The following is a 12188-nucleotide window of genomic DNA, read 5'->3' on the forward strand; positions in this document are numbered from 1 at the left end:
CCCTAATTCAGCAATGTCCCCTAGAACAGGGGCGTAGCTAGGGGGGGCAGGCGGGGCATGTGCCCCGGGCGCAACTTAGAAGGGGGCGCCAGGGCCGCACCGTTCATGACGCAGCAGTCTGCCTGGAGAGAGGGAGCAGACACACTGGATCGGAGCACTGCAGAGCAAAAGAAGCCACAGGACAGTGGTGAGTACACAGTTTATACAACTTAGTGCCTGGGAACACTAGCGTTTCTAAAATCATAAAATAAATGACACTATTTCATGATTTTAGAAACCTATGTGTCACCAGGCACATTCTTTTTGTGGCTCCCGCCCCCCCTCGTGGCCCATCCTCTCGCTTCCCCCTCACGAGGGAGAATAGTAATAGTAAGGGTATGTTCACACACAGTGACCAAAAACGTCTGAAAATACGGAGCTGTTTTCAGCTGAAAACAGCTCCTGATTTTCAGACGTTTTTGTAGCAACTCGCGTTTTTCGCTGCGTATTTTATGGCCGTTATTGGAGCTGTTTTTCAATGGAGTCAATGAAAAACGCCTCCAAAAACGTCCCAAGAAGTGACATGCACTTCTTTTTCGCGGGCGTCTTTTTACGCGCCGTATTTTGACAGCGACGCATAAAATGAAGGCTCGTGGGAACAGAACATCGTGAGACCCATTGAAAGCAATAGGCAGATGTTTGTAGGCATATTAGGGGCTTTTTTTGAGGCGTAATTCGAGGCGTAAAACACCCGAATTACATCTGAAAACACTGCGTGTGAACATACCCTAATAGTGGTAATAAAAAAACACATTTCTCCATTAAACATTTCTATCTATCTATCTATCTATCTATCTATCTATCTATCTATCTATCTATCTATCTATCTATCTATCATCCAAAAATCAGGCAGCACTCCAAGGTATAAGCAAGGTAGAAAAAGGTGCTTTATTGGTCCATATACAGTGAAGGAAATAAGTATTTGATCCCTTGCTGATTTTGTAAGTTTGCCCACTGTCAAAGACATGAACAGTCTAGAATTTTTAGGCTAGGTTAATTTTACCAGTGAGAGATAGATTATATAAAAAAATAAAAATAAATCACATTGTCAAAATTATATATATTTATTTGCATTGTGCACAGAGAAATAAGTATTTGATCCCTTTGGCAAACAAGACTTAATACTTGGTGGCAAAACCCTTGTTGGCAAGCACAGCAGTCAGACATTTTTTGTAGTTGATGATGAGGTTTGCACACATGTTAGATGGAATTTTGGCCCACTCCTCTTTGCAGATCATCTGTAAATCATTAAGATTTCGAGGCTGTCGCTTGGCAACTCGGATCTTCAGCTCCCTCCATAAGTTTTCGATGGGATTAAGGTCTGGAGACTGGCTAGGCCACTCCATGACCTTAATGTGCTTCTTTTTGAGCCACTCCTTTGTTGCCTTGGCTGTATGTTTCGGGTAATTGTCGTGCTGGAAGACCCAGCCACGAGCCATTTTTAATGTCCTTGTGGAGGGAAGGAGGTTGTCACTCAGGATTTGACGGTACATGGCTCCATCCATTCTCCCATTGATGCGGTGAAGTAGTCCTGTGCCCTTAGCAGAGAAACACCCCCAAAACATAATGTTTCCACCTCCATGCTTGACAGTGGGGATGGTGTTCTTTGGGTCATAGGCAGCATTTTTCTTCCTCCAAAAACGGCGAGTTGAGTTAATGCCAAAGAGCTCAATTTTAGTCTCATCTGACCACAGCACCTTCTCCCAATCACTCTCAGAATCATCCAGATGTTCATTTGCAAACTTCAGACGGGCCTGTACATGTGCCTTCTTGAGCAGGGGGAACTTGCGGGCACTGCAGGATTTTAATCCATTACGGCATAATGTGTTACCAATGGTTTTCTTGGTGACTGTGGTCCCAGCTGCCTTGAGATCATTAACAAGTTCCCCCCGTGTAGTTTTCGGCTGAGCTCTCACCTTCCTCAGGATCAAGAATACCCCACGAGGTGAGATTTTGCATGGAGCCCCAGATCGATGTCGTTTGACAGTCATTTTGTATGTCTTCCATTTTCTTACTATTGCACCAACAGTTGTCTCCTTCTCACCCAGCGTCTTACTTATGGTTTTGTAGCCCATTCCAGCCTTGTGCAGGTCTATGATCTTGTCCTTGACATCCTTAGAAAGCTCTTTGGTCTTGCCCATGTTGTAGAGGTTAGAGTCAGACTGATTAATTGAGTCTGTGGACAGGAGTCTTTTATACAGGTGACCATGTAAGACAGCTGTCTTTAAAGGAACAGTGTCACCAACATTTATTTTTTTATATCAGTTTTATGTTAGGGTTTTATTAAAAACGTTTATATTTATTTGTGTGTTTGTGTGTTACTTTTTTCTATTTTTACACTTTTTCTTCCCTATGGGGGGGTGCCATTTTTTTTTCAATTTCTGTATGTGTCGATTAACGACACATACAGACATGGAATACGGCAGCTCCAGTCCCATAGGGACTGCGAACGGGGGCCGTTCCATCCACTTTAATGTACGCCGTGTGTGTGGGAACGGCGCATGCGCCGCTCCCACACAGTCCGATTTGAAATGCGCACCGTCCGGCGCCATTTTCCTGTGGACCGGAAGTCGCGGCCGGGCAGTAAGATTACTACTTCCGGTCGCGGCTTCCGGACTTGTGCACATGGAGCAGCGGCAGCAGACGGAGCGGACGGACCGGAGGGAGTGGCGGCGACTGGAGCAGGTAAGTGATTTCTATGTATGTTCGTGTTTCAGTGTGTTTTACTAGTGTATGTAAACCTTCTACACTGTGTGTTAGCTCAAAAAATGGCGACACACAGTGTAGGAGGTTAGACCGTTCAAACCCCTCGTTTCTCCCGGCACTAGCCAGGATAAAGGAGGGGGGGATTCTGAGAGCTCACTAGAGCGAGGGATTTTTTCCCAATTTTGCAGCATAAAGCAATGTGGTTGCTTTACCACATGCAATGCTGCAATTTTGGGAATTGCTCCATCTAGTGACCAGTGCTGGGAAATATTATAAATTGAATCCAATTTATAATATTTCCTGACTCGTGGAAAAAATAAAAAAAATTAGAACAATGTTTAATCACCTACACACTAATTGTTTAACTAAAAACATGTTTTGCTGGCAACACATTCCCTTTAATGCAGGCACCAAGTTGATATGGAGCGTGTAACTGGTCTGGAGGAGGCTGAACTCTTACTGGTTGGTAGGGAATCAAATACTTATTTCTCTGTGCACAATGCAAATAAATATATATAATTTTGACAATGTGATTTTCTTTTTTTTTTTTTTTTTATATAATCTATCTCTCACTGGTAAAATTAACCTAGCATAAAAATTTTAGACTGATCATGACTTTGACAGTGGGCAAACTTACAAAATCAGCAAGGGATCAAATACTTATTTCCTCCACTGTACACACGACGTTTCAGCTCAACACAGGAGCCTTTCTCACTTGAGAAAGGCTCCTGTGTTGAGCTGAAACGTCGTGTGTATATGGACCAATAAAGCACCTTTTTCTACCTTGCTTATACCTTGGAGTGCTGCCTGATTTTTGGATTCTACTACAGCAGGTCTGTTAGCCCTGACCTGGGCAGGTCGGCACCCACCTACGATTTACAAGGCTGTGCGGCTGACATTGTATTTGGACTTTATATATCTATCTATCTATCTATCTATCTATCTATCTATCTATCTATCTATCTATCTATCTATCTATCTATCTATCTATCTATCTATCTATCTATCTATCTATCTATCTATCTATCTCATATCTATCTATCTATCTATCTATCTATCTATCTATCTATCTATCTATCTATCTATCTATCTCATATCTATCTATCTATCTATCTATCTGTCTATCTCATATCTATCTATCTGTCTATATCATATCTATCTATCTGTCTATCTCATATCTATCTATCTATCTATCTATCTATCTATCTATCTATCTATCTATCTATCTATCTATCTATCTATCTATCTATCTATCTATCTCATATCTATCTATCTATCTATCTATCTATCTATCTATCTATCTATCTATCTATCTATCTATCTATCTATCTATCTATCTATCTATCTATCTATCTATCTATCTATCTATCTATCTATCTATCTCATATCCATCTATTATATCTATCTATCTATCTATCTATCTATCTATCTATCTATCTATCTATCTATCTATCTATCTATCTATCTATCTATCTATCTATCTATCTATCTATCTATCTATCTATCTATCTATCTCATATCTTTCTATCTATCTATTATCTATCTCATACCTCCCAACCGTCCCGGATTCAGCCGGACAGTCCCGGATTCCGGGCGGTGTCCCGCTGTCCCGGGTGGCCAGGGGTATGTCCTGCTGTCAAACTAATTCTGAAGCAGGGAACCATCAGCTCCCTGCTTCAGAATTATTTCATAGCGGATGAGCAAAAGGAGCTCCTCCACTCGCCGAGGGTTCCCCGTGCACAGCGCTTCTTTAAGTGCTGTGCTTGGGGAAGCCCTTGACGGTACTGTCCATTTATGAGCGGAATCCCCGGCTAGAGTCGGCAACGGGGATTCTGCTCAAGTATTAGCCACTGACGTCACTGTCCATATATGGACAGTAGTGTCAAGGGCTTCCCCGAGCACAGCGCTTAATGTAGCGCTGTGTCCGAGGAGTCTTCGGCGAGCGGAGGATCTCTCTCCGATCTGAACTAATTCTTAAGCAGGGAGCTGATAGTTCCCTGCTTCAGAATTAGTGGCTACTCCTTGAGTGATCTGGCTGGGGATTCCGCTCCTAGAGGAAACCCCTGAGGTCACAGTCCATATATGGACATTGATGTCAGTGGCTCCTCCTGGAGCGGAATCCCCGGCCAGAGTCAGCAACGGGGATTCGCTCAAGGAGTATATATGGAAAAGTATCCATAGGGATGCACTTGTGTTGTTACATCAGGTGTACACCACCGAATTCAAGTCTATGTATGAGGGAAAGGGATAAAGATAGGGAATAGCGATGTAACAAAAACAAAAAACTTTATTTCGTTTTAAAAAAGATGCTTCTGCATACTTAATATGGTGTTCAAATATAACACTTATTCAGTGTGTAAGTTGTTAGCTCGGCTGTGTTCAGTATATTATACCAGCGGGAAACAGGGTGAACGGTCCCCTGCAACACTCTATATGTTTAATAAACACCACCTGGTTAGTTTTAGTCTATTTTGTTTGAGAACCACCAAATGGGATTGAGGGATGAAGACCAGCTCTATAATAAATTCTATACATCATTAAAGAAGCTCTGTCACCAGATTTTGCAACCCCTATCTCCTATTGCAGCAGATCGGCGCTGCAATGTAGATAAGAGTAACGTTTTTTTTTTTTTAAAAACGAGCATTTTTGGCCATGTTATGACCATTTTTATATTTATGCAAATGAGGCTTTCTAAAGTACAACTGGGCGTGTTTAAAGTAAAAGTACAACTGGGCGTGTATTATGTGCGTACATCGGGGCGTTTTTACTTCTTTTACTAGCTGGGCGTTGTGAATGGGAGTGTATGATGCTGACGAATCAGCATCATCCACTTCTCTTCGTTACCACCCAGCTTCTGGCAGTGCACAGACACAGCGTGTTCTCGAGAGATCACGCTGTGACGTCACTCACTTCCTGCCCCAGGTCCTGCATCGTGTCGGACGAGCGAGGACACATCGGCACCAGAGGCTACATTTGATTCTGCAGCAGCATCGGCGTTTGCAGGTAAGTGCTTGCAATGGGTCTTACGATGTTCTGTTCAGACGAGGTGTAATTTTACGCATCGCTGTCAAAAGACGGCGCGTAAATTTACGCCCGTGTCAAAGAAGTGATGTCACTTCTTGGGACATTTTTGGAGCCGTTTTTCATTGACTCCAATGAAGAACAGCTCCAAATACACTACCGTTCAAAAGTTTAGGGTCATAGACATCTAGAAATGTCCTTATTTTTGCAAGAAAAGCACAGTTTTTTTCAATGAAGATAACATTAAATTAATCAGAAATACACTCCATACATTGTTAATGTGCTATATGACTATTCTAGCTGCAAACGTCTGGTTTTTAATGCAATATCTACATAGGTGTATAGAGGCCCATTTCCAGCAACCATCACTCCAGTGTTCTAATGGTACATTGTGTTTGTTAACTGTGTTAGAAGGCTAATGGATGATTAGAAAATACTTGAAAACCCTTGTGCAATTATGTTAGCACCGCTGTAAACAGTTTTGCTGTTTAGAGGAGATATAAAACTGGCCTTCCTTTGAGCTAGTTGAGAATCTGGAGCATTACATTTGTGGGTTCGATTAAACTCTCAAAATGGCTAGAAAAAGAGAGCTTTCATGTGAAAGTCGACAGTCTATTCTTGTTCTTAGAAATGAAGGCTATTCCATGCGAGAAATTGCCAAGAAACTGAAGATTTCCTACAACGGTGTTTACTACTCCCTTCAGAGGACAGCACACACAGGCTCTAACCAGAGTAGAAAGAGAAGTGGGAGGCCCCGCTGCACAACTGAGCAACAAGACAAGTACATTAGAGTCTCTAGTTTGAGAAATAGATGCCTCACAGGTCCTCAACTGGCAGCTTCATTAAATAGTACCCGCAAAACGCCAGTGTCAACATCTACAGTGAAGAGGCGACTCCGGGATGCTGGCCTTCAGGGCAGAGTGGCAAAGAAAAAGCCATATCTGAGACTGGCTAATAAAAGGAAAATATTAATATGGGCGAAAGCACACAGACATTGGACAGAGGAAGATTGGAAAAAAGTGTTATGGACAGACGAATCGAAGTTTGAGGTGTTTGGATCACACAGAAAAACATTTGTGAGACGCAGAACAACTGAAAAGATGCTGGAAGAGTGCCTGATGCCATCTGTCAAGCATGGCGACGGTAATGTGATTGTCTGGGGTTGCTTTGGTGCTGTTAAAGTGGGAGATTTGTACAAGGTAAAAGGGATTTTGAATAAGGAAGGCTATCACTCCATTCTGCAACGCCATGCCATACCCTGTGGACAGCGCTTGATTGGAGCCAATTTCATCCTACAACAGGACAATGACCCAAAGCACACCTCCAAATTATGCAAGAACTATTTAGGGAAGAAGCAGGCAGCTGGTATTCTATCTGTAATGGAGTGGCCAGCGCAGTCACCAGAGCTCAACCCCATAGTGCTGTTGTGGGAGCAGCTTGACCGTATGGTACGCAAGAAGTGCCCATCAAGCCAATCCAACTTGTGGGAGGGGCTTCTGGAAGCATGGGGTGAAATTTCTCCCGATTACCTCAGAAAATTAACAGCTAGAATGCCAAAGGCCTGCAATGCTATAATTGCGGCAAATGGAGCATTCTTTGACGAAAGCAAAGTTTGAAGGAGAAAATTATTATTTGAAATAAAAATCATTATTTCTAACCTTGTCAATGTCTTGACTATATTTTCTAGTCATTTTGCAACTCATTTGATAAATATAAGTGTGAGTTTTCATGGAAAACACAAAATTGTCTGGGTGACCCTAAACTTTTGAACGGTAGTGTACGTCAGTAAAATATGCTGCGAAAAACGTGAGTACATGCAAAAACGTCTGAAATTCAGGAGCTGTTTTCGCCTGAAATCAGCTCCATAATTTCAGACGTATTTTGCGATTGTGTGTGAACACACCCTAAGGGTATGTGCACACGCAGAGTCAAAAACGTCTCAAAATACGGAGCTGTTTTCAAGGGAAAACAGCCCCTGATTTTCAGACGTTATTTGAGCAACTCGCGTATGTCGCGGCGTTTACGCAGCGTTTTTTACAACTGTTTTTGGAGCTGTTTTCATTGGCGTCTATTAGAAAACAGCTCCAAAAACGTCCCAAGAAGTGTCCTGCACTTCTTTTGACGAGCCGTCATTTTACGCGCCGTATTTTGACAGCGACGCGTAAAATAACAGCTCTTCTGCACAGAACATCGTAAGACCCATTGCAAGCAATGGGAAGATGTTTGCCGACGTATTGGAGCCGTCTTTTCAGGCGTAATTCGCATGAATAAAAAAGTGTGTGGCATCTACGGGGGGTGACTTTATATACAGGGGGGCTTTATCTATGGGGGGTGGCTTTATCTACAAGGGGGCTTTATCTACAAGTGGTTCTATCTACAGGGGGGCTATATACTGGGGTGAGCTATGTGTGGAGCACTATATACAGGGGTGGGCTATATGTGTAGCACTATATACATGGGTGGGCTATATACAGGGGTGGGCTATCTGTATAGCACTATATACAGGGGTGGGCTATATGTGGAGCACTATATATATACAGGGGTGGGCTATATCTACAGGGGGGTTATATAAAGGTGTGGGCTATCTGTGGAGCACTATAGGGGAGCTATATGTGGGACACTATATACAGGGGTGGGCTATATGGGGGGCTCTATCGGGGCCACTATCTATAGGGGGCTCTATGGCAGGCACTATCTACAGGGGGCACGGTGTATGGCGCTATTATATGTAGGGGCATCGTGTGGGGTATAATGAGAACTTTATCTTGGTTTATAGGTGTAGAAATGTTTGAAAAGTGAGAAGCTGAAGACATCTGAGCGGCAAACTGCAGAAATGGACTGTGACTGGGAGAAGTCATCATAAAGGTCTGGACCGGATGGAGAAAAAGAACTAGAATCTGAGACGTCACTGGTGAGTCACTTAATATAAATGTTTATTCTACCTCTAATCAGAACTGTAGTCACTGTATGATCTGCAGCGAGATGATGGGTGGTATGATTATGATATGATTTATTTTTTGTGAAACAGCAATTTTGTGGAAACAATTTAGTGCAAACCTATACGGCAGGGTTTGCCATAAATTGAGCTGTATTTGTGCTGGTGTTGTATATATGTAATGAGCTGGGTTCTGGTACTATATATATGTACTGAGCTTGGTTCTGGGGCTGTTTTTATGTTCTGAGCTTGGTTCTGGAGCTGTATTTATGTACTGAGCTTTGTTCTGGTGCTGTATATATGTAATGATCATGGTTCTGGAGCTGTATTTAGGTACTGAGCCTGGTTCTGGTACTGTATATATGTAATGAGCTGGGTTCTGGTGCTGTATATATGTAATGAGCTTTGTTCTGGTGCTGTATATATGTACAGAGCTTGGTACTAGAGCTGTATATATGCACTGAGCTTGGTTCTGGGATGTATATATGTGTTGAGCTTGGTTCTGATGCTGTATTTATGTAATGAGCTTTGTTCTGGTGCTGTATATATGTAATGAGCTTGGTTCTGGTGTTGTGTATAGAACTATATTGCTTGTAAAATGTACAAATGTTTTTATGCTCGAGTTACATAAAAAAAATTTGCAAAAGAAATGACACATTATTGATTGGTAGAGAAAACAAACATGGCGAGGGGGAAGGAGATGTCAGGAAAGAGGTTGGGGAGGCGCCAAACTGAATCTTTTCCCCCGGGTGCTGGAGAACCTAGCTACGCCTCTGCCTACACTCCTTGCACCCTAATGCATTTCATGACTATCACACACACAGATAATGCTGGTGAATGGCTCATGCAGCTTTATGCGTACTACCCCATGTGTATAAAAGATGGCTGGACCATTGTACTGAACAAGCAGATTTTACATTTTGAGTCTCCTCTATTTCCTCATAGATTGTAAGCTCTTGTGAGCAGGGTCATCACTCCTCTTGTTTGAATAAATTAGTTTTGCAACTATGTAATGTCTGATATTGTCTGTACATGTTCCTTTTGAATAATAAAGTGCTGCGTAATATGTTGGTGCTAGTTAAATAAATTATATTTTTATTATTATTATAAACCAGCCCCTTTTCTGTCACAGCTAATACACAGTAGCTTTATGTCCAGATTGCAATTGTTCCTTTTTCTCCTGCTTTCCTTATATGTAAGCTCCCTTTCCCCCCTTGACTGTCAGAACAAAGCTATCTGTTTTCAGCATGAGCCATCTTTATTATTATTGCTGTGCACGGCTCACAGTGAAAGCAGATAACTCTGTGCTGATTGTCAAGGGGGAACAGATATGGAGGAAAAGGAACAATTGCAAACTGGACATAGAGCTTCTGTGTATTAGCTGTGACAGAGAAGGGTCTGGCTTTTCTAATGAACTAAGCCAGGCAGCCAGCCTCTTTATCACATCACTGACACACAGAGAGAGAGGGGGGGGGGGGGTCAGGGGCTAAGGGGAGAAGCTCCACTTCTGGGACCCCGTCACAGGGCATGGAAATCTGGACATCCTTGCAGTTTCAAAAGTGAAAGTATATTAGTAAGTGTCTCTATTTTACATTTCCTAACCAATTGGGAACATTTTCTGTCGTTGGACAACCCCTTGAATTAAATCGATGCATGCAAAAAAGAAAAAAAAATTACCGGCTGCAGAGCCATATGGAGATGGTAAGAATCCAGGGCCAGGTCCCTGTATGAATGTCCCAGGCCATCCTCTGACCTTTCATTGGACAGCTGTGTCAGACAGTGAGGCTCTTTCTTCATCTCCTGGCCCAGAGGCTCCCTCTTCTCCAATCTTAGAGCCTATTAAAGACAAAACAATGTCAGTTTGGCAGTAATGTAAATTTTTTTATATACTATAAGTAACCAGCAAACAAGGAAAGTACACAAAAGGAACGCAATTTTAGAAATCTATAGGATGCTAAACTGCACAGTTTAGAGATGTAGGAAACCCAAAAGGAGTAAACCTAATGGACTTGAGATCTACCTGGACATATAGGGGACCCCACAACTAAATATAAGCATTGTGATCAACTCAGCATCTCACAGTCCTGGGGCAACATTTATGGATTGATAAATCCTGCAATTTCATTGACTTTCGGAATATTAATTTCAAAACATTTAATTTAGCTGATTTTAAGTTTAGTTTGCGAGCCATGAAATAGCCAATGTCGCTATCTAGTTTTGTACAAAAGTCACTATTCTACATTTTTTCCCTTTTTTTTGCCACTCCTGCCCTTAACATCTCATGATCAGAAAAATGACATAGGACATTTATCCTTGTCATGTGATATAGAGATAATTTAAGTATATGATTGCTAAACTTTTATACCTATTTTTGATAAAACATTCTAAAGACTTACATTAAAATTAATATTTGTCCTGGAAATACCACCATATGATGACATATAGAAAATTATAAACTAAAAAAGAAATGATGTATCATTTCAATATTATTGGCTTCAAACTACAAACATGAGTAAACACAAGAGAAACAAGGAGTCATGCACTATTTAGCGTAAATATGAAAAATATCAAAACATGTCAGGTAGGAAAGCTGAAAAGGCTATGTAAACCTTTAAGGTCATTTTTTTTTCTATAATGCAACATATTAGAGGATTTTTACTTATTGAGATACAGCTTCTATGTATCCTGGATACATAGAAGCTGTAGCTTGCGCTCAAACCCAACATCTGGTCAGCGTGGCTGACGGTTCCAGTGGCAGTGGGTCCTGCGTGTCTCTGACGTGCAGGATTCACCTGTTATCGCTCACATTTAAGTCATGAACCTGCTGTCACCGAAACCGTCACCTCTGCTGACCCGACGGATTCGGGTTTGAACGCAATATCCAGGATACATAGAAGCTGTATCTCAAAAAGGCAATTTTTTCTTACATAAAAACGAATAAAAAAGTTGTCTAAAAATCCTCCAATATGTTATTTTATAATAAAAAATGTGCTCAAAGGTTTACATAGCCTTTAAAGCATACATGTTGTCATAAATGAATACAGGACATTTTGTAATATATATTTAGTGGAAAGTGGCATCCTCTTAATCTACTTGTAGCCTGTAGTCCCCTTTCCCTGCCAGCAGGCTCTCTGTAAATGTTCAGAAACCACAAAAAATAATCTATCTAGTATAAAACAGTAAACAAAAAACAGGGAGGAGGGGGATGCAGCTGCAAATTCAATGTTTCAGTGAAACCGCATTAGGGGGAGAGGGAGCATCAGAGACATCTGATTGGCTCACAACACACAGCACAGCACTGACAATCACATGAAGAAAAGTCTGCACACTCAGGTAGTATGGAGAGTTAAAATGTGCTTTAACAAAACAGCAGAGGGAGGAAAAAAAAACACAGGTTAGACATTTCTGCTGTATTACATCTAATATACAGTACATCTAGAAGTGCCTAAGGAGGAATTGTCATTTTTTTAAATGATAGTTATGATTT

At 41.6% G+C, this 12188-nt stretch overlaps 1 protein-coding gene across 1 annotated transcript in view; it reads right to left on the minus strand.

Moving 5' to 3' along the window:
- Window positions 1–12188, minus strand: part of WNT10B (Wnt family member 10B) — a 69354-nt gene that overhangs the window by 25233 nt on the left and 31933 nt on the right. Inside the window, exon 2 of the mRNA XM_075850211.1 lies at window positions 10379–10537. Within this exon, the coding sequence (XP_075706326.1) occupies window positions 10379–10461 (83 nt within the window). The 5' untranslated portion in view covers window positions 10462–10537. The remainder of the gene's footprint in view (window positions 1–10378; window positions 10538–12188) is intronic.

Source organism: Rhinoderma darwinii, chromosome 2, assembly GCF_050947455.1.
Source record: "Rhinoderma darwinii isolate aRhiDar2 chromosome 2, aRhiDar2.hap1, whole genome shotgun sequence".
NCBI classification, from domain to species: Eukaryota; Metazoa; Chordata; class Amphibia; order Anura; family Rhinodermatidae; genus Rhinoderma; species Rhinoderma darwinii.